Raw genomic sequence first — 22,084 nt, 5'->3', positions numbered from 1 at the left:
GCAGAGCGGTTGTTGACTGGCCCACTCTTCCCATGCCTGAAAGTGGAAAATGTGTTTTTAAACATGCAATGGCTGGCAAGGAGGGCATAGTCTTGTTCAGGCTTTCATCAGTAGTCAAGTGTGGCGCTGATTTTTGTGAAGCTTGGTTTAATTATTCCTCCCACTGGGATGGAAGCAGTTGCAAAGCAGGCAGTTCCCTTCAGTCAGCTCAGGTAATGGAGTGTTTGAGAGCACGAGTGATGAGCTGAAAGCCTCCACGTCCAACCTCAGGCCAGCCAGGAACCTGCCTCAGTGGCTCCCCTGATCACTGGACTCTCTCCACTGCTGTCTCTAGACTTCAATGCAATGGTTCCCAATTAGCTACATACTTCGGACCCCTCTTTTTCAAAAGCCAAGCCAAGGGCTCCTCTGCTTTCGAAAGTTTTGATATCTATATGGTAGTTTCTATTATGTGAATAATAATACAGACACCCCCCCCCAGGTGGGTTACATGGGCCCCAATGGGGAACCCCTGTACAGCAGGGGGAGAGAATCTGTGGGCCTCCAGATGTTTCTGTTCTCCATCTCCCGTTGTCTCAAGCCATTGGCCATGCTGGCTGCTGAGGCTGATGTGAGCTAGGATCCAATATGGAAGAACGTTGTGAGCTGGAAGCAATATATTGGTGAGCCTAATGTTCTCACCCTTGCTGTAAAGATTGTTGAGGCAATGTACGTGAGGTGTTTTGCACACTTAGGAACACAAAGGAAAGCCATGCATGCATGCCACTTTGAGCACCTTGCAGGAAAAGTGGGATACAAATGTCATACTGTGATCATGATTTTTAAATTGGGGGGGATGTGTGGGCCTACCTGCACCAATGCACATGTGATGCAACATCTGAATTGGCTGTATATGTTCTTTTATGTGTATACTAGGGGCTGTGCCCCTGCTTGCTCTCCTTGCCATCCCCCCCCCATTCCTCCCACAGCTTCCCCTTCCCACCCCATGCAACGACTGAGCTTGCTTTTCTTGACCTTTCGGGCTTCTCTTCATTCAAAACCAGGATTGCAATGCAGCACTGCAAATCCTCCAATGGGGGCTGTGCGACGACAGCCTTGCATTTCTATGTATATAGGAAGAAATGCCTGATGCAGATGTCATGGTGTCTCTCTGTGCATATGTATGCTGCATGTGCACTCTGCTGCACTGTAGGCACATCCACCAGGTGCAAAACACAATCGTATGAATGGACACTTACCTATTTTTCCTCTGGGAATCTGCCCTTTCCCCTTGAGGTTTTAAATGCTTGTGGCTATAGTCTCTTTAATGCAAGGCAGAGCTGAGCTGTGTGATTATCAGAGCTGGATAATGCCGCCATCAATATCACCTCCTCATTCACCCCTCCCCCTGGCCTTTAACATAATCCATATGGTACTTCCCGGCTGGGTTGTGGGTTTCCATCCCAGGCAACAATCCTCTACATTTTCTCCTGTCCTGCCAGAGCCAAAAGAGGGAGGAGCTGTAGTGAAATTACCACTAAGCAGCCTTAGCCTTTCATTACATCCTCTTCAGACACATCAGGATTAACCTAGATATGGCTGGCCAAAGGATGGAGGAAGGGAGGAAGGGCTGGGGGATTTCTAGGTTCATTGCTGGAAAGCGCTAATCCCGATGCCCTTGCTGGGTTTCCCCACAGCACGCTGACGATCTACAGCATCGGCCAGGCGGACGAAGCCATCTACCAGTGCATTGCGGAGAACAGTGCTGGCTCCACCCAAGCCAGCGCCAGGCTGACGGTGCTGTGGGCCGACGGGCTGCCCGGCCCGCCCCAGAAGGTTAGAGCCACGACCGTCTCGGCCACCACCATCCAAGTCCTGTGGAGTGAGCCTCTGCAGAACACCAAGGAGATCATCGGCTATGTCCTACACATCAGGAGAGCAGCAGGTGAGGCGGCAACAGTCCATTGGGCATTGATACGAGTGCTGTGCTGAAAAATTATTCTGCAATGTCTTGTCATGGTGAGGGGGTGTGGAGCTGCAGAAATTCTTCTGCAATGTCTTGTCATGGTGAGGGGGTGTGGAACCCCCTTGGTGGGTTGCTCAGTGGGAGTGGGAAGGGGAAGGATGCTGGTGATCACCTCCAATGAGGAATTATAGGCAGGAGTGGTGGCAATGAGCTCAGAAGTGCCGCAAGGCTTGTTCTTTCAGTCTTTAGGGTAAAGGTGGTCTCTGTGGCACTGGGCACCTGCGTAGTTTGAGGGCCTATAAGGGCTATCCTGATTGGTGGAAAGTGTGAGGCTCAGCCTCCAGAGTTACTGCTCTCTTGTAGGCCACACCTTCCCCCCAGCTGTCGGGACCTCCAGGATGGAACAATAGGCAAAGAGATGCTCTTTGGAATTGCTCCTCCTTGGGAGCTGCCTTCAAAAATTGTCAAAGGGGAGGTAAAATGTCGGTGAAATTCTCATGGGGCAGGATGCAGGGCTGTGGTTTTGTTTTGCTTAATATTTGCATGTCTCTTTACCAACAACAATATTGAGCTCAATGCAGCTCACAGTTATAGCAAGAGTGTTAAAAATGTGGCGTAATCGTTAGAGTGTAGGACTGTGACCTGGGAGAGCAGGGTTCAAATCTCCTCTTGTCCATTAAGCTCAGTGTGTGACTTGGGCCAGTCACTGCCTCTCAGCCTAACCTACCTCACAGGGTTGTTGTGGGGATTGGATGAGGAGGGGGAGAACCATGAATGCCACCGCAAGCTCCTTGGAGAAAAAGGTGGGATGTAAATGCAATAATTATAATAAACAAATAATCAATATAATCATACTGGGTTGTAGCCAGTGCCAGTGCTCCTCAGAGTAGACCCATTAAATGCCCACAGCAACACTATGAAATAGGTTAGGCCCGGGAGTTGGGCGACTGGTTTAAGGTCACCCATTTACATTTCAGGGGCATGTGTGCATTGTTTTATTTATTACATTTATATCCTGCCTTTCCCCCAAAGAGGAGGCACAAATGCTTCTCTTCCTCCTCCTCCTCCTCCTCCTCCTCCTCCTCCTCACAATAACCCTGTGAAGTAGGGTGGGTTTGCAAGTGACTGATTGACCCAGGGTCACCCAGTGAGCTTCATGGCTGAGTAAGGATTCGAACCCCGATCTCCCAGGTCCTACTCTGACACTCTAACCACTGAACACTGGCTCTCCTGTGCCTATCTTATTTTTATCACGCTGGCATCATTTGTAAGCTGACATTGCTAAGGGTGGGAAGTGGGGCGAGAGAGAGAAAGGAAATAAAGTAAATAAATAAATACCCATGATTATAGTGTAGACATGCCCTGACATCTAGTGGCCAGGTCCAGCACCCCACAGCCTGTGACACAGTGACTCCCTCCAAGCAGAAGACAACAGTCCAGCATTCTGGGAGCTCAGATGGAGACTTTCCCTCCATGACTAGCTTCCTAGATCTTGAGTTTCACCACAGGCCCTGGCACCAGGCAACCTTCCTGGATCTCTTGTCTCCTGGGAAGAGACTAGGTCTGTGGCTTGGAACCGCCAGGATGCCTTGTTTGGTGACGCAGGGAGCAAGGGAGCACAGCCAAGCTCCTGACGGAGAACAGAGTGGCATCAGGCACAACCTCTGCCATCGTGCCACATCCTGCGGCTGGAACATGGCCTCACTCTCTGTATGTAGCTAGGTTTTTGAGAGCTGCGAACAGTGCCAGATGGAGAGGAAAGTGCTCTTATGCTCGGGATCTGGACAGCTGGACAGCAGGAGGAAATCCAGATGGATTTCAGAGATGTCAAAAAGGCAGTCTGCCCTGAAGGAAAGTCTCTAGGAATCACAAGTCTTGCTTTCCCAATATCTGAAATAGAAATCATGCTTGCTTTGATCAGTGGATAGAATAAGAGTCTTGCAACCTAGGAACAGATTGCTTTTAGAAGCTGACCATGCTTTATTGACAGCTGCACGAATTATTATAGCTAGGTAGGAAGTGGAAGGGGCAAGCAGAATATAAAATGGAAGAATGGTATAAAGAGTTGTGGGATACAGCTATTAATGATAAATTAACATGTGCCATTAGGGTAAGACTGGGAATATGCAGGAGAAATAGTTTTGAGGAGATATGGAAGGTGTTTGTAGAATATGTACTGTTAAAACAGAAAGGGGTCAAACCATCGCAAGAGGTGTTGAAATTTTGGGGGGTTGGGTAGTTACAATGGAACAGTCTCGGTGGTGGGGTGCACATTTTTATTCTTATTTATTTATGATTATTACTTTGTCAAAATAAAATAAAAAATTAAAAGAAGAAGAAGAAGCTGATCGTGCATGGATAAATATCACGATATTTGGAATGCATTTATAAAAATTATAGAGGCGTGTTAATGATTGCATACGCTTTGTAATAATAACATTACTTACATATCGTATTGTATTCCAGTTCCAAGCACATTTTCATTTTCATTTCTTTCACTTTATTTGTCCACTGAAATACAAGTATATACAAAAGTCTTGTTTCCTGGCTTCCCCGAGGCATCTGGTTGGTCACTGTGAGAACAGGATGCTAATCTAGATCCTGCTTGGCCTGATCCTGCAGGCTCCGCTTATGTTCTTATGCCTTCCCCTTGCATTTCAGACCCTGTGGAGATGGAGTACCAGGAAGCCGTCAGCAAAAATACATTCCAGCAGCTTGTGACTGACTTGGAGCCCTCCATGAGCTACAGCTTCTATATAAAGGCTTATACCTCTCGGGGGGCAAGTAAGGCCTCTGACGTCGTGGTGGTGAGCACACTAGGAGAAGGTAAGGATGAATAAAAGGGCCAAAGAGAAATGGAAGTTCAAGCTCATCATCCTGCTGGGCTGTAGAAGGGAACTCAGATCAGAGGACCCAATTTGCATTTGGAAGAGCCCAGGTCCGATCAAGACACCTCTCGATAAAAGCCTCTTATGAGCAAGACCAGGAAATCCCCTTGCCTGAGCTCTCAGGGATCTCAGACAGCCAGTGTGGTGTAGTGGTTAAGAGCGGTGGACTCGTAATCTGGTGAACCGAGTTCACGTCTCCACTCCTCCACAAGTAGCTGCTGGGTGACCTTGGGCTAGTCACACTTCTCTGAAGTCTCTCAGCCCCACTCACCTCACAGAGTGTTTGTTGTGGGCGAGGAAAGGAAAGGAGATTGTTAGCCGCTTTGAGAATCCTTAGGGTAGTGATAAAGTGGGATATCAAATCCAAACTCTTCTTTTTTTTTTTCTTCTCCTGCAAGTCAGAGCAGACAGCATTTACATGATGGGTCAATGGTCTGATTGGGTATAAAGCATTTTCATGTATGAGTAGCTCGTCCCATGGTTCAATTTATTTCCAATGCCTATCAATTTCACACCCCAAATTCATGTCAATTTCTGATGTGTTTATTATTCATATCCCTTTCCTAAAGTAATCTGCTATTTTTTGTTTAAGTGGCCCAAGTTTTTTTTTATTAATAGCAACATACAATCTATTATATTATAGAGAGTTGGTGCAATGTAGTGGTTAGTGTGCTGGACAAAGACCTGGGAATCCAAGACTTCTTTCCCCACTTTGTGTGTCTCAGTCCAACCTACTTCACAGGGTTGTTGTGGGGATTAAATGAGGAGGGGGAGAACCATGTATGCCACCTTGGAGAACAAGAAAAAGGAGTGATATAAATGCAGTGCAGTAAATCATAAATAAATAAATAAATACAGTACATTTCTTGCCTGCCCATCAAACTCCTCACGGCTCCTGCTCCCAATATCTGCACAGCTGGTAAGTTGCTCCTGTGAAGCGCAGCTGTATGTGCAGTCTTTATGGATGTTGCACTGAACACACAGGAGGTTCAGTGGCATAGCCAGAGCCTGCAGGTGCAATCTGGTACCCGCTGTGTGCTACCTAGGACCTTCGTGAAAAGTGCTGCACTCATCTGCTAGACACGTGGAAGGGTGAGGTGCTCTCCAGGGTGCTGAAACTCCCCACCCACTTGACTAGGAACATAGGAAACTGCCTTACACTGAATCAGAACACTGGTCCACCTAGTTTGGTATTGTCTGCTCTGACTGGCAGCATCTCTCCAGGGTTTCAGGCCAGGGACAGTCCCAGCCCCAGCTGAACTTGGGGACCTTTCTGCATGCAAAGCAGACACTGTGCTGCTGAACTACAGCCCTTCTCTTATTTGGAACATCATAAATTATTGTCTCCTTTACTACCACCAGCACAAGTTTCTTCCTAGAAACAACTAGAAATTTGTTTGCTGGTTGTTGTCTGCTTTTAAATGACAGCAGGGGATCACAGATTGGTGACTGCTGTATCTCATGCCAGGTTCCGAGGCTGCATGGAATTACAAAGCATGCAGATTCACTAATGAACTCAGAGGGCAGGAGTTAGCAATCCATGTGGCAGCAAGGAACAGAGCAGAGTGCCCCAAATGGCTTGAGCAAGTGGACCAAGTTGCATGAGCCATCACAAAGAAAGACATACATGCAACCAAAATGGCTAGGATTTCTGCAGGAAGTCTGCCTGGGTCCTTCCATCATAGGTCACGAATGTCAGTAGGATGCAAAATAGCTGCCACATTGTTAAGCCACTGTAGCAGCAGCTTGTGACATTTTTGTTATTTCCTTTTTCAATTATTTTGGCATTTCAGTCATGCCACACAGCCCCCAAAGGAGCCCTCGGCTTACAATATATGATCCAAACATACACAAACACAACAATAAACCTGTCGTACAACAAGACCCCGTAAAACCAAAGTACTAAAAATTCCTATAATGGCATAAAAGCCAACAGAGCTTGACCTTCTTTGTAATGCAAGGGTTGCACAGAAGCCCTGCCAGCTGTGGATGACTTGAGCAAAGAGCCCACAAAACCCTTGAGATGGTTGGCACCCAGCAATGGCCACATCTTTCCAGATCCCTTCACTCAGCATTCTAGGATAGAACCACCCATTAACCTGGCCTCCTCCTTTTTCAAGCGGAGAGATTGACAAGGCTTAAAACCTTTAAAAACCTTGACCTAAAACCTTGCAGTTCAAGGCAGTAGCTTTCTGCCTCATAAAGTTCATGTTTTTTGGAGCTTTGAGAAGTCAGGGCATTGCCTCTCCTGTGAGTTAAGGGCTGCAGGTCTTGTCTCATGCTAATAAATTACACATACCTCTTTGATGCTCAACACCATCCCACCACACAAAGCTCTAAAGTGTGTGTGGGTGTGTTTTGAAAAACAATAACTTTGCTTCCACGGAACAAAAGTTTAGACCTTAAGCTCCATCTCCCGTCATGGATTAGCAGGTGCTGTTAATCATTAGCTCAGCCCCTCTGTCCCAGTTTGATTTACAAGTCAGTCTCTTTGCTGGATCTGCCCCTGTGTTTAGAAAACCCCTTTGAGCTCCATAGTGTGTCCAAAACACAGTTTTGACGGCCGCTCCCCACATTTGAAGGGACGCAGGTGGCGCTGTGGGTTAAACCACAGAGCCTAGGACTTGCCGATAAGAAGGTCGGCGGTTCGAATCCCCTCGACAGGGTGAGCTCCCGTTGCTCAGTCCCTGCTCCTACCCACCTAGCAGCACGTCAAAGTGCAAGTAGATAAATAGGTACCGCTCCGGCGGGAAGGTAAATGGCGTTTCCGTGCTCTGCTCTGGTTTGCCAGAAGCGGCTTAGTCATGCTGGCCACATGACCCGGAAGCTGTACGCCGGCTCCCTCGGCCAATAAAGCGAGATGAGCGCCGCAACCCCAGAGTCGGTCACGACTGGACCTAATGGTCAGGGGTCTCTTTACCTTTACCCCACATTTGAGGGTCACTGGTTCAGAATAAACCATGGCTGGCTACAGTAAGAAACATCGCAAGGCCAGTGGTTGGTTTATGTAGCCTTCTTCAAACTGGTACCCTCCAGATTTTTGAACTACAACTCCCATCAGCCTCAGCCTTCATCTTTTTTTAAACCAAAGCATGAGGGGCTTTGACAATGGCTCGTCCGGCTTATAAGGAATCCAAGGGAAGGGAACCAAAGCGGTAAAAAAAGGAATCAAAGCGCAAAACCAACCTTATCTCTTTCTGTGACTTTGTTCCAGTGCCGGCCATGCCGTCTCTCTTCATCAAAGTCCTCAACAGCACCACCATCCAGGCCATGTGGGAGCCCTCCATCAAACTGGGTCAGCACGAAGGGTTCAAGCTCTACTACCGCAAAGTCCACCTTCCCCACTTTACTGGGCCCATGTTTTTGACCAGCAACATCACATCCTGCAACATTACTCAGCTCGGTGAGCATCATTTCCATTATTACAATTATTCGTTAAATTTATGTACCACCCTTCGTCAAAAGGCTACAAGGTGGTTTGTGACATAGAAGGAAAATGTCAATACATAGCATAATAGCTGTGCAAAGCAAGCGTCAAAACAGATGAATGCGTACTCAAGAATACGTAACAGAATACAGATTCTCATAAAATACAGAGGGAGTGTGATAACATAAAAGACACAAGGGGTCAAGCAACTAGTCCCTAGCGCTGCTGAGAAAATGTTAGAACCCTGCACCTCAGGGTTCCTTGGGGAAGGAGGGAAGGATAGAATATAAATTTAATTAATAGATTAAACGAAGGCCCACTGGAGTTGCCAAACCCACCTCTTCCTTCTCCACTCCTGTCAGTATTGCGTTCTCCAGTTCCCTGTTTCTCACCACCATTCGGAGCTGCCAACATCTGACTTGCCTTCCTTAGAGAGGACTCTTTCTTTTTGCACCGTCAATAAAAAATTTTTATTAAGACTTTTCATAATACAATAAAAAAAATAATCTAAACAAAAAATAATAAACCAAAGAAGAAAAGAAAGAGAAGGGAAAGGATAAAAGAATGCAAAGTCCTGTCTCACAGATGTATCTTAAGTTTTGTCCCATACGGAAAAGGTTGTACCCTCCCAGCTCTCACCTGTGAGCATCTTAGATGCTCCCAGGTGGCCCTCCCAGCCTCTCTATCTAGCCTTTGGGACTCTCCCCAGACCACATCCCTCTCCCCATTCTGCACCAGCCCTGCTTCACATCCTCCTTGAGCATTTTTGAGCTCCTGCTTCACTGGACGGAAGCATGAGGGGGCGCTTACAAGCGTTTGTAGAAACTAGCCTCCTGTACCAAAGGTAACATTTACATCTGATACCCTGTCCACTTTTGCCTCTGGACCAGCCTATTGCTGGCATGTAGCCCTTGGAATGCTGCCCAACTGGGAAGGTGGCCCTCTGGCTGTAAAAAGGCTCCCCCAACCTGCTTTAAATGCAATAATAATCTAATAATAATTTATTACTTATACCCCGCCCATCTGGTTGGGTTTCCCCAACCACTCTGGACAGCTTCCAACAAGAGATTAAAAATACATTAAAACATCAGTCATTAAAAACTTCCCTAAACAGGGCTGCCTTCAGATGTCTTCTAAACGTCAGATGTTTATTTCCTTGACAATCTGATGGGAGGGTGTTCCACAGGGTAGGCGCCACTACCAAGAAGGCCCTCTGCCTGGTTCCTTGTAGCTTCACTTCTTGCAGTGAGGGAACCGCCAGAAGGCCCTCAGCACTGGACCTCAGTGTCTGGGCAGAACAAGGGGGGTGGAGATGCTCCTTCAGGTATACTGGGCCGAGGCCATTTAGGGCTTTAAAGGTCAGCACCAACACTTTGAATTGTGCTCGGAAATGTATTGGGAGCCAATGTCTCAGCAGCCGCTCCCAATCACCAGTCTAGCTGGTACACAGCAAGCGAGCACAGCAGGTCTAACCACATTTAGGCACAGGTCGACATCTCTCCTTTCCTTTTCCTCCCAGACCCATCAGTAGTCTACGAAGTCAAGCTGCTCGCCTACAACCAGCATGGTGATGGGAATGCCACTGTTCGCTTTGTATCCCTTCGAGAGACTGTCGAAAGAACAGGTGAGTGGGCAAGCAGCCCTGAGCAGCCTTGAGGGAGATGGTCTTTGAAGACAGTTGGGGAGGTTCTGGCTGAGGCGGGTTGGTGAGAAAAGAAAGTTGTTTTACAGAGAGACACACAGAGAGGGAGATCAGTATGTTGAAAGTTTCCCCACGTTGCTGCTCTGATGCAAGTTATCAAGCTTGAAGTTTGCAAGCCACTTTGAGTTACTTTTGAAGAAGAAGAAAATGCTAATGGGTTTAATTAGTAATAATAAAATAAATAAATAATAGATGTTTAGATGTTTTACCCAAACAGGAGCATCCAAATTCCCCTCTAAATCTTGCTTTAGGTAAAACTCTGTGGTTCTGTTCAAGCACTGCTTTTGTTCTGGGACACATCTTCTAAAAGTGGTTTATGTTTGAGAACCATCTTACTTATCCTTTTCGGGACAACATCCCCCTTGTGATCAGGTTCCTTTTTTCTTTTCACAGTAAATGTTAATCTCAGCTGGAAATTGCAGCGGTTCTTTGACAAAGCTTTCCTTCTTTCTTTCTTTCTTTCTTTCTTTCTTTCTGGTCTGGAATTGGTTTAGCGACACCATTAGTCATGCCGTTACAACGAAGTGGGTGGGGGACGTTGCTGGAGTTGAAAGTGAGAGCCGGTTTCCCTTTCATCTATACCTTACTGACAGCAGCAGGAAAGAGAATGTGGAGTTTGCAAATCACTAGGTGGAGGAGAAGGCTCTATAACAGCAGGCTATCCTTCCTTCCTCCTCTCTCCTGCCCCATGGAGTGATAACTTTTCACCAGAGTGCTGCAGCTATTGCCAACCTGGTGCCCTCCAGATGTTGTGGACTACAGCTCCCTTCAGCCGACCCATCGGTTGCCAGGGAGCTTGGCTGGAGCGTTCTCCATTGAGCCACTTTCTGTTGTGAAAAAACAAAGGGCCCAAATGGCTGGGGCCTAGCCTTTTGCCGTGCTTCACCTCCTACCCACTGATAGGAGCCTGACTTTTCCTGGCCATGTTTAAACTTCTCCTCTCTACTCACCAGTTTTGCCCCACTCTGTGTCCCTGACTGTTCCCTTTCCCTTCCCACACCTTGCATATTTCTTGCCAAGCCTGCTACTTGCTTCTCTCTCTCTCTGCCCCTGTGTGAACTGCCTCAACTCATTTCTCCATCCTATGTTTTTGTCCTGCTCCTGGGTTCAAAGCCTTTCCCTGACCAGCTCTCTGCAAGAGGCCCAACCCACCAGAGTTCCAGATCCCACCCCCCTCTTGCTCAGAGGCCCTCGCTCTGCAGGGTGGCTATTGTAAAAGATGGGGTCCAGCGTTTGGCAGCTTGCATAGAATGAAGGGGGCCATAGCTCACTGGTAGAGCACCTGTATTGCATGCAGAAGGTCCCTGGTTCCATCCCCAAGGTAGGGCTGGGAAAGACTCCAGCCTGAATCTCTGGAAAGCTCTTGCTGGTCAATGTGGACACTACTGAGCTTGATGGATCTCTGGTTGGACTCAGTATAATGCAGCTTCCTATTTAATTCAGGTTTTTTAAAAAATAGAACTGTAAGGACTAGCATCTTAATTTATTTTTAGGGGAAGGGCTTTAACTCAGTGGTAGAGCATCTCCTTTGTGTGCAGAAGGTCCCTGATTCAATCTCCAGTGACTGGGAGACTCTCTCTCTCTCTCTCTCTCTCTCTCTCTCTCTCACCCAGAGGGCCACCACCAGCCAGCCTAGACAGTCCTGTACTGACAACTTTCCATGCCTAGTGGAGCCCTGCCTCCCATTTACACCTTTCTTTTTCATCCCAGGGCTGAACCCACCATGCAACTGCATGAAGGATGGGCAAACCAATAAGACGTCGGCCACTGGGATAATTATTGGGATCCACATTGGAGTCACCTGCATCATCTTCTGTGTCCTCTTCCTCATGTTTGGGTACCGAGGAAGGTATGGCTCTCCCTCCACTGATTGCGTTTGGAGTGGGTGGACTGCTTTCATATTCCAGAGCAGCAGGACAAGCATTCTTTAGGCCAACCTCCCTCAGTCTGGTGCCTTCTAGAGATTGTTGGACTACAACTCCCATCAGCCCTAGCCAGCATGTCTGGTGGTCAGGGATGATGGGAGTTATGGTCCAAAACATCTGCAGGGCACTTGATGGGAGATGGATGCCTTAGGCATAGAATATACTGCCTTGGGAGTCTCACAATGTTTCTTATGAAATTCCAAGGTCCCCACACATTATAAACCACCTGGGGAGGTTTGCATGTTTGGGTTGCCCACTAAGCTTTGCAATGAGAGGGAGTTTGGAAGGAAAACTCAGAACCTGGTGTCAGGGTGGAGGCAGAGAGATAAAACATAGGTCTGCAACACTCGTCATCATTTATTTGTTATTACTAATATTTTATTAAAAGAATTTCAGTTATAGAAAAGAAAAAAAGAGGGAGAATAAAAGTGCAAAAAATACAGTAAGAAAGATATAATATGATACAGTATCTACAATCTGCTACATTTCCATACATTATTATATAGATTTATGATTAATATTGTTGTCCTAATACATAAATGGTTATTAATAACCTCCTATATTCTGTATAGACACCTTCCAAATGTCAATATATTTATCCAAACAAAGTCTACATCTATAAGCATCCCGTCCATATGATGTCCATAGCACTCTGCTAGAACCGTGTTGTGTGTAGGGAGAGGACGAAACTCAGATTTGGAAGGTCTGTAGGTCAGGGCTAGAGGACATCTCTTACATGCTTACGGTCTTCCTGGGCTTTCCAGGCAGGGCTGAGAAATTCTTTTGCCTGAAACCCCGAAGACTCTACCTGGAGGCACAATGAATTGATGCTGGGAGTTGTTGCATGTGAAACAGACTCTCTACCTTTCTCGTGGACGTCTAGTGTGATGACTTCCTGTTCATATGATGGTACATTGCTAGAGAGGGTTTTATTGTTCTTCTTCTTTCACTTATTTCCACAGGCTGCTGGTGTGCAAAGATGTCCAGGAGCAGCTGTCAACCCCACAGGTCCCAAGAAGCCAGAGGAATGCTGCAGGCCTGACCTCGAACGGATCTGCTCAGAGGGACAGGGACAACCCAGACGCAAACGGGAAGCAGCTGGATTTGAATGAACTGGAAAGGCTCTTCCCAGCCTCGCCTCCCCCGCCTGATCAACACAACAAGGAGATTGTGGTAAGGAAGGGACACTGGGGGCTTTTGTTTGTTTGCCACACTTTCAAACTGCAGCAGTGAACCTCGGGGCTAGGGAGCAAATGCGGCCCTGCACACCTTTTAGCCTGGCCCTTGGAACCCTCTCCAGACTCCACACCCCGCTAGCCCTGCTTTGCACCCTCCTTCAATGTCTTGGTCTGGCTGAGATGTGTCCTTGACCTCTTTGTTGCCTGGAGGATAGAGAGAGGCATGTGTAGAAAAGCGAGGCTGCTGTACCAAGGTAAAATTGGCACTCTGTGCTCTGCCCACTTTTACCTCTGGCCCTGCCCACCACAGGCATGTGACTCTCTGGGATTTTAGTCGGGGGCACTTCCTGTAGAGGCCAGAGATGGAATGTGAGGCCTTCTGCATGCAGAACAGGTGCCCCACCACTGAGCCACAGCCTTTCATAATGTCCATTAGTTTCATAGGAAGCTACAGTCTAGCTCAGTATTGCCTACACGGACTGGCAGCAACTTTCCAGACTTCCAGCCAAGTGACTCTCCCAGTCCTACCAGGAGATGCTGGGGATTAAACCTGAGACCTTCCGCATGTAAAGCATGTACAGTGGTACCTCGGGTTACATACGCTTCAGGTTACATACGCTTCAGGTTACAGACTCCGCTAACCCAGAAATAGTACCTCGGGTTAAGAACTTTGCTTCAGAATGAGAACAGAAATCGCGCGGTGGCGGCAGCGGGAGGCCCCATTAGCTAAAGTGGTGCTTCAGGTTAAGAACAGTTTCAGGTTAAGAATGGACCTCTAGAACGAATTAAGTACAGTGGTACCTCAGGTTAAGTACTTAATTCGTTCCGGAGGTCCGTTCTTAACCTGAAACTGTTCTTAACCTGAAGCACCACCTTAGCTAATGGGGCCTCCTGCTGCTGCTGCGCCGCTGGAGCTCGATTTCTGTTCTTATCCTGAAGCAAAGTTCTTAACCTGAAGCACTCTTTCTGGGTTAGCGGAGTGTAACCTGAAGTGTATGTAACCTGAAGCGTATGTAACCCGAGGTACCACTGTACTTAAGCTGAGGTACCACTGTATTCTATCACAAAGCCATGCCCCTTGATGATTTCCATTTGTTCTGGGATAGGGAACTCCTGCTATTATTATTATTATTATTATTATTATTATTATTATTATTATTATTATCATCATCTTAAGAGGACAGTCAGTCGTCTCCTTGGGCATTCAAATAGCCATTTTTTCACTCTCCTTTCCCAGCTGGACCATATTCCTCCTACCTCACATGACGAAACCCAGACATCTATGCTTCCCCCGGATGACTTCAGCATCATCGAAGAGGAGAGCGACACCCTCTTCCAGCCCCCACCCTTGGGGGCCCCCGGCAGGCCCCTCCTCAACGCCAGCCAAGATGAGCCAGCTTTGAACCAAGCTCCAACCAATGAAGGATAATTGCCAAGACTTTGAAGACTCTTAACGGGACCTCGCCAGCCACCAACTCCCCACCCCCCAACCCTACCCCTGGCGATGTCTTTAAACCGACTCATCAATCTCAGGTCAATTTTAAGATTTCTGCGATATGTTTCTTAATTTTTTTATTACATATATATATAAATATATATATATATATATATATATATATCGGTAGGCAGCCTTGCGGAAGCTCCATGAAGTTTTTTCTTCCTGACTTGTCTCAGGCCTCCTAGTACATTCCTTCACAGCTGTTCGCTCTACAGCTTCTCAAGGCGCCTTCCTTGGCCAACTCCATAAGACACCGAGATGGGAACCTCTTATCGTCTTGGTTCACCAACGTTCAGTCCCTCGTTGGCAGCTTTAGGATGACTCTCCTCCCACAGATCTGCCATTGTGAAATGTGTTGAGATTGGAATGGGACCCTCCTCTCTAACCTAGCTCCGGGAGAGGAAGAAAGAAAACGTTCAGGTGCTAAGTTGGTTGGACAAACTTCTGGGTGCATTTGATGACATTTTTTGTCGGATGTGTTTCAAGTCTCTCTGTCTCTAATTCTCAGGATGTTTTGTTGCCGACGAACTATTTTAAAGGCAAAGCGAGTGTGTCAAAAAGAAAAAGGAGAAAATAAAAAAAAACCTCAGGCCTACAAGAAGGTCTACTGAAAAAAAGAAAGAAAAAGAAAATACTTGGACTAACATCCCGAGTAAATCCAGAACCTACCTCAACCGGAATTGAATGTCTTTTGGGAAGAAGCAAAGTATCTTGTGTCTTCCTTTTGTTTTCAAAACAAAGTAGAGTAGCACTTGGTCAGTACAAGCTGTGGTACTACCTCAGAAGTTCATACTCCATGTCTACCATGTTGGTTGTTGGTTACCTTTTTATTATCTTTTATTTTAAAGTATTCCTTTATTGTCACCATCGTTCCAATGTAAAGCACTTCCAAAACCTTGAAAGCAATGTTCTACCTCAAGAAGCTTTTTTGTAGAAGAACCATGTTGTCGTGTCGTCAGACCACCTCGCCCTCCTTCGCCTCTCTTCCTTCGCTCAGTCCCGAGACTCCAAAAGAGGAAAGACGATGAGCAGGCATGGATTCGTCCCCAGTAGTGGTTGTCGATGACATTCCCCCCCTCCCCTTAGTGTTATAAACTTGACTTTTAGGCAAGTTGCTAGTTAACTTGTGTAGAGGTTTACTGTGTCAAGAGTTGTTTTTATATCATGTTTGTTTGGTTGTTGTTTTTTTTAAAAGGAACTTTAAAGATTGTTAGGGTTGTAGCAAAAAAAAAAGGCAGGGCCACCGGTCACCTAAAGATGAAACTTTTGCCTGTAAGCGACTACTTAACTACTGGTCACAGGTTACTACTGAACAGCTGCTCTCTTTCCAGTTTTATCACTCAGAGCTGGTTCACCACATCTGTGCATACTTGATGACCGAAACATCAAGTGATGATTGAAAACATCACGTGATAATTGCATGTGCAAATGATTTCATCACAGAGAGGACAGTCCTATCACTTTGTACATAAGGCTGGTCAGTGGAATCCACACTCCCAACGTCCAGTTCTTGCCTTATGCCACGTACGACCAGTGATCCATCTAGCCCAGTATTTCTCAACTGACTGGCAGTGGCTCTCAGATGTTCCAGACAGAGGTCCCTCCCAGACCTACCTGGGCATGCCAGGGATTAAACCTGGAACCTTCTGCATGCAGAGCAGATGCTCCACCACTGAGCCATGACCCTTTTCCTTTGTCTTGGAGCAACTCCTCAGGGACTCAGGTGAAAAGAGTCTTTCTCCTGGTACCAGAGATCCTTCATGGTGGGAGATGCTCCAAGGCTGAACGTGGGGCTTCCTGCATGCGTAACAAGGGCTCTGCAACTGAACGAAGGGCCTGTAAAATATAGAAATAGAAGCAACTACCTTATACCAAGTCAGACCATTGGTCCGTCTTGCTCAGCTTTGTCAACACTGACTGGCAGCAGTTCTTTGGGGTTTGACACAGGTGTTTTCCAACCCTACCTGGTAAAGCTTGGGATTGAACCTGGGACCTTCTGCATGCAAACTTGATGCCCTTCCACTAAACTACCACCCTTAAATATATTATACAGAAGAGGAAAGTATTGTTTCAGTGGAATCTACTTCCAGGTAACGTAGGGAGATGCCTTATACTGAGCCAGACCCACTGGCTCATCCAACCCAGCATTGTCCACAATAATAGGCAGGGACTCTCCAGGGTTTCAGACTCCCAAGTGAAACTGGAGGTGCTGGGGACTGAACCAGGGACCTTCTGCATGCAAGGCAAGTGCTCTGCCACTGAGCTATGGTCCTCCCCATACATGCTTGGGATGAGCTGTAGTTTCTCCCTTCTGTAAGCCATCAAGCCAAGCCCACTCTGCCCTGTCTCCTGGAGATTGCAGGCAGAGAGGAGCCCTCCAGTTTGAGAGACTTTTAACTGCAGATGCTAGAATTTGAGCAGGAGACTATATACATGCAGAGCTTTAGCACTGACCATTTCTCACCCGAAATGTGGAATGCTGCCCAGGTGTGTGTCAATTTTTTGGGGAGGGTGGGGGACAGAATTGAGGTGGTGCCAATCTGGTTGGCCACTGTAAGAACAGGATGCTGGACTAGATGGGTCGTTGGCCTGATGCAGCAGGCTTGTTCTTCGTTCCAGTTTTAGCACACATGCTATCAAAAGTGTGTGTCCATGTGAACCAGACCTGTTTGCTAAAAGGTGGACATCTTCTGCCAAGCCTCAAAGCACTTGATGCTGCTGGCTGAGCTTCTCAGCAGCCAGCTTCTCTCCTTGTGGAGATGTCTTCTCCAAATCTGGCGGTTGCTCTTTAGGTCACCGGTGGTGGCACAGCTGGTTATAGACCTCATATCTGAAGCCTTAGAATGTAGCGTGTTTTCTCTCTAGGCTGGTGACCTACCTCAGTACAAGTAGTCGAAGCAGCCGTAAAGTTATGGCAGAAAGGATGAGGAGCCCCTCTGATGTGACCGTTGTCAGGAGGAGAGAGGAAGGGGAAAGATCTCCCTCTCCCCTAAGTCCACTGAGATGGGCGGAAGGACTCTGTGAAATGCCTGTGGGGCTCCTTTGGGCTGTGGGAGCTCCCTGCATCTCTCTTCCATGGAAGGAGCAAACGATGTGTGCAGGAACCCTGTGGGCTGCCTCCTTATCCTCCAGAGAAGCCACTTCCATTTTCATGTTTCGTTTCATTTTTTAAAAATAATTCCAATAGCTATTTTTATATACGGCGATGAAAAGAAGAATCCAAAAAAGGTTCTTTTGAAAATAATAATGATCTGTTTGAAAGAGAAGCAGAAGAAATCAAAGAGGGCCGTGTGGTGATGAGGGGGAGGAAACCAGCCAACGGTAACAATGGGTATTTAAGGTCTTTTAAAATAAGCTGATTAAAACAAAACAAAAACCCCAAAATTCTCCAGTAGGAGTACCAGCACTAGGGGATCAGCTGGCAGCTCCCTCACTGCCCCCTACTTCCCATCCATCAACTGTTTTGCTTATGTACATTAAAAAGTGTAAATATCACCCTACGAGGACAGCACAAGTGTCAACTGTCCGTGAATAGGTCTGTTGCTTTTGTGAGCAGTTTATTCAGAACTGGGCAACAGGAGAGGAGGGCAAACCACTGCAGCGGTCGCAGGGTGCAGTAAGAGAGAGAGAGAGAGACTAGTGAGTGGAGAAATGGGTGTCACTCCTCTTTCCAAAACAGGCTGGCCCGTGTAGCCTCAAGCAAGCATTTCACCCTCACAAAAAATAGAGAATGGTGGGTGTCGTTGTTGGAGAATATCTGCAGGGCACTGTTGTTGGCTATCCCTGATCCACCCAATAAATACATATCTAGCACCAACTGTGGTTCTTTCCCAGGGATCCTAGGACCATAGGAAGCTTCCTTCTCCCGAGTCGGACGCTTGGTCCATCTTGCTCACTATAGTCTATACTGACTGTCAGGCTTTCAGAAAGAGGACATTCCCGGCCTGGAGAGGCCGCTGGGGACTGAACCTGGAGCCTTCTGAATGCAAGGCAGATGCTTTCCTGCTCTGTGAAAGCCCTTGTCTAAATGAGCCCTGGGAATTCCTCAGAAATCCTCGTTGTAGAAGCCCTCTTCAGGGATTATTCCTGAATAGGGAATGTAAGCACAAGTAGGGGAGATTGGAAGCATGCATGGCAGAACTGCCACCAGCATGCCTGTGTGGAATGACCTCCATGTGCTCCACACCGGCTTCCCCCAATATCCCGTAACTCAAGTTTGCATTCCCTATTATGGCACAGCACCTGCAGTGTGGTATAGCATAGTGACCAGATAGGAAGCCTTGTAGCTCTCCAGGCAGTGCAGGACTCCAACTCCCAGGAGCAATGGGAGTTTGAGTCCAATAGCATCTGGGGGACAACAGTTTCCTCATCCTTGGACCAAAGTTGCAAAGAACCAAGTTCTAATATTTCTCCACCCACAAAGCTCACTGTGCGACCCTGGTCCAGCCCAACATCTCTCAGACCAACATGGCTCTGTGCAAAAATTAAAAAGTGGACTGAACTCCCTGGAGGAAAGTGGGGATATAAGTTTAAAAAATGGTAGTCAATATGGTACCCTCCAGATGTTGTATGACTACAACTCCCATCATCCCTAGCCATTGGCCTCGTTTGTTGGGGCTGATGGGAAATGTAGTCTGACAGCATCTGGAGTGCACCATGTTGACTACCATAGTTTAAATTAATTATCCCAGTTCCCTTTTGCAGAACAGATTCCCTAGGTCAAGAGAACACCCATTAAGTCTGTTTAAGACCATCATACATATACCCATGTCCCTTTAAAAACCTTTGATCCCCTTCACAACCCTTCAGAAGCAGTTTCTAGTGTTGCATCCTTGATGGAAGCAACTGCTGTTCAAAATAGAAGCTCTCCCCCCTCTTCTCCTGCTCTCTGAAGGCCCAGTTCCTACAGCCAGAAGAGGGGATAAGTGAATCCAATACGTTCTAGACTCAATGCAGCCAGTATTTGGTGTTCCTCCATCTTGTCACCAGCACACTGTCAAACATGGCTTAGTTCACACTGTATAGCTAAGAAACACAAAGAAAATGAACATTTATTTTGATTGTACATCACTTGATGACATCTATGTCAGGGCGACCTCATCCAATGATTTATTTGTTGTTTTTTTAACACGATCTCTCTCTTCGTAAGCGATGTGAAGTCTCAGATTTAAATAAAGGATCATTGCCAAAGCAAAATACGTACTTTTTAGACTAGTTTTGGCTCCAAATCCCCAGGGCTGTATGAACCTGCTATTAATTTAATATCATGTTATTGTGATATTGTAAACAAATATTTGTCACTGCTTCCTTTGATTAAAAGGGAAAACGTTGTGCCATTTGATTAGTGCTATTACAGTAGCCTATCAAGTAGAAATTTCTCTTTCTTTCTTTCTTTCTTTCTTTCTTTCTTTCTTTCTTTCTTTCTTTTTTAAAAATGTGATGACTTAATCCAATGTGGACTTCCCATTGGTATGAAACAACAGATTCCTCATGGATGTGAACCCCTAAATAGTTTTAACATTATTATTATTATTATTATTATTATTATTATTATTATTATTACACTGTGTTTTGTTTTTAGATGGTTGGATTTTCCTTTTGTTTTGGGATTTCTTTAAGCATTTGAAAGTTCCATAGCAAAATAGCCACAGGAATTTATGACAGGCAGAAGAGGGGCTGATTCTGCAAGCAAGGCAGGAAATGGGGGCTTCCTTGTCATTTCAGGGCACCTTTGCCCAACCGAGTGCCTTCTGGGTGTTTTGGACTACAACTCCAACCAGCCCCATCCAGAAGGTCTGTGTTGGATGGGACTGATGGATATTTTAGTCCAAAAACATATTTGGGCAATGGGTTGGGCAAGCCTGTTTAGGAGTATGGTGAATTCTGCTAAAAGCAGTCGTATTGTCTCTTTATCAACTTCCACTTTCCAGTCCAAATAGCCAGCAAATTGGCAACTGTGTTCACCAAACCACTGACAAAGTCCAAAACACCGAATGCAGCCATGATGCTGCATCTTAGAGCACCCTCTTCTGCTTTAGATGTGATGCACATGAAACTTTTTGCCTGTTCAGCAGAGTCTTCAGCTACATATTCAGGGGCTCCTTTCATTGAAGTGAAGGGGCCTTTCTTTGCAGCTGAAACATTTTGATCTTTAAATTAGGGAATCTTCAAATGACGAGTATTTTAAAAAAGAAAAGAAGATTGTTTCTGCAAAGAAAAGAACGCTACAGCTCCCATTTTATTTGGAAGAAAACACAATGCGAATGTGCAAGTCCAATTTTATGCCCTAACGAAGTCCCCCTGTAGGTCCATTAGTACATATAGAGCCCTTCTAACTTTGGTCTAGAGGGACGCGGGTGGCGCTGTGGGTTAAACCACAGAGCCTAGGACTTGTCGATCAGAAGGCTGGTGGTTCGAATCCCCGCAACGGGGTGAGCTCCCATTGCTCGGTCCCAGCTCCTGCCCACCTAGCAGTTCGAACGCACATCAAAGTGCAAGTAGATAAATAGGTACTGCTGCGGCGGGAAGGTAAACGGCATTTCTGTGCACTGCTCTGGTTTGCCAGAAGCGGCTTAGTCATGCTGGCCACATGACCCGGAAGCTGTACGCCGGCTCCCTCAACCAATAAAGCGAGATGAGCGCCGCAACCCCAGAGTCGGTCACGACTGGACCTAATGGTCAGGGGTCCCTTTACCTTTAACCTTGGTCTGCCTTCAGGTAGCTTCCCCCTCCCCACCTGACTCTACTTACAAGTAGTCAGAGGTGGCTCTGCCTGCTATTGGCTCTGGCTCCCCCTACTGTTGGTCTCCACACCTTTCACCCAATAAGCACCACTGTCCCTGTTCATGCAGATGTGTGGCCCTGATCTATGGCAAGCCTGCTCATTTGGCCGTACTTCCCCAGCTGCGGCGAGAGGAAACTGCAGAGAGAAACTCAAGATAGTGTGTCACATGTCCATGCAAAGCCCCCAGTTCAAATCTCACTTTGGCTGCACATTTCTATGGCCTTACGCAAGCCAATGAGATGGATAACATTGTCCCACTTTATAGGGGTATTGCAAGGAGTCCTGGGACAATGTTTGTGTGAAGTGCATTTGAACACTTGAAATGCCCTATATGAATGCTCCTGTTACTATAGGTAAAGGGACCCCTGACCATTAGGTCCAGTCGTGACCGACTCTGGGGTTGCGGTGCTCATCTCGATTTATTTGCCGAGGGAGCCGGCGTACAGCTTCCGGGTCATGTGGCCAGCATGACCAAGCCACTTCTGGCGAACCAGAGCAGCGCACGGAAACACCGTTTACCTTCCCACTGGAGCGGTACCTATTTATCTACTTGCACTTTGACGTGCGTTCGAACTGCTAGGTTGGCAGGAGCAGGGACCGAGCAATGGGAGCTCACCCTGTCGCGGGGATTCGAACCACCAGCCTTCTGATCGACAAGTCCTAGGCTCTGTGGTTTAACCCACAGCGCCACCCACATCCCAGCCTGTTACTATAATCACTCATAATTCTCTGGAGCA

The 22,084-nt window shown here is 46.8% G+C and overlaps 1 protein-coding gene across 1 annotated transcript in view; it reads left to right on the top strand.

The window, feature by feature from the left end:
• The window catches only part of IGDCC3 (immunoglobulin superfamily DCC subclass member 3), a 111,625-nt gene extending 95,021 nt beyond the window's left edge, over positions 1-16,604 (top strand). Inside the window, exons 8-14 of the mRNA XM_081838874.1 lie at positions 1,677-1,924; positions 4,607-4,771; positions 8,048-8,236; positions 9,780-9,884; positions 11,673-11,811; positions 12,850-13,060; positions 14,303-16,604. Coding sequence (XP_081695000.1) covers positions 1,677-1,924; positions 4,607-4,771; positions 8,048-8,236; positions 9,780-9,884; positions 11,673-11,811; positions 12,850-13,060; positions 14,303-14,494 — 1,249 coding nt within the window. The 3' untranslated portion in view covers positions 14,495-16,604. The remainder of the gene's footprint in view (positions 1-1,676; positions 1,925-4,606; positions 4,772-8,047; positions 8,237-9,779; positions 9,885-11,672; positions 11,812-12,849; positions 13,061-14,302) is intronic.
• Positions 16,605-22,084: the final 5,480 nt, after the last annotated feature.

The sequence above is a fragment of the Podarcis erhardii genome, assembly GCF_964252035.2.
Source record: "Podarcis erhardii genome assembly, chromosome: 14".
In the NCBI taxonomy this organism is placed as follows: Eukaryota; Metazoa; Chordata; class Lepidosauria; order Squamata; family Lacertidae; genus Podarcis; species Podarcis erhardii.
Note: the sequence above shows the minus strand (reverse complement) of the source record. Positions and strands in the feature narration are given on the sequence as shown.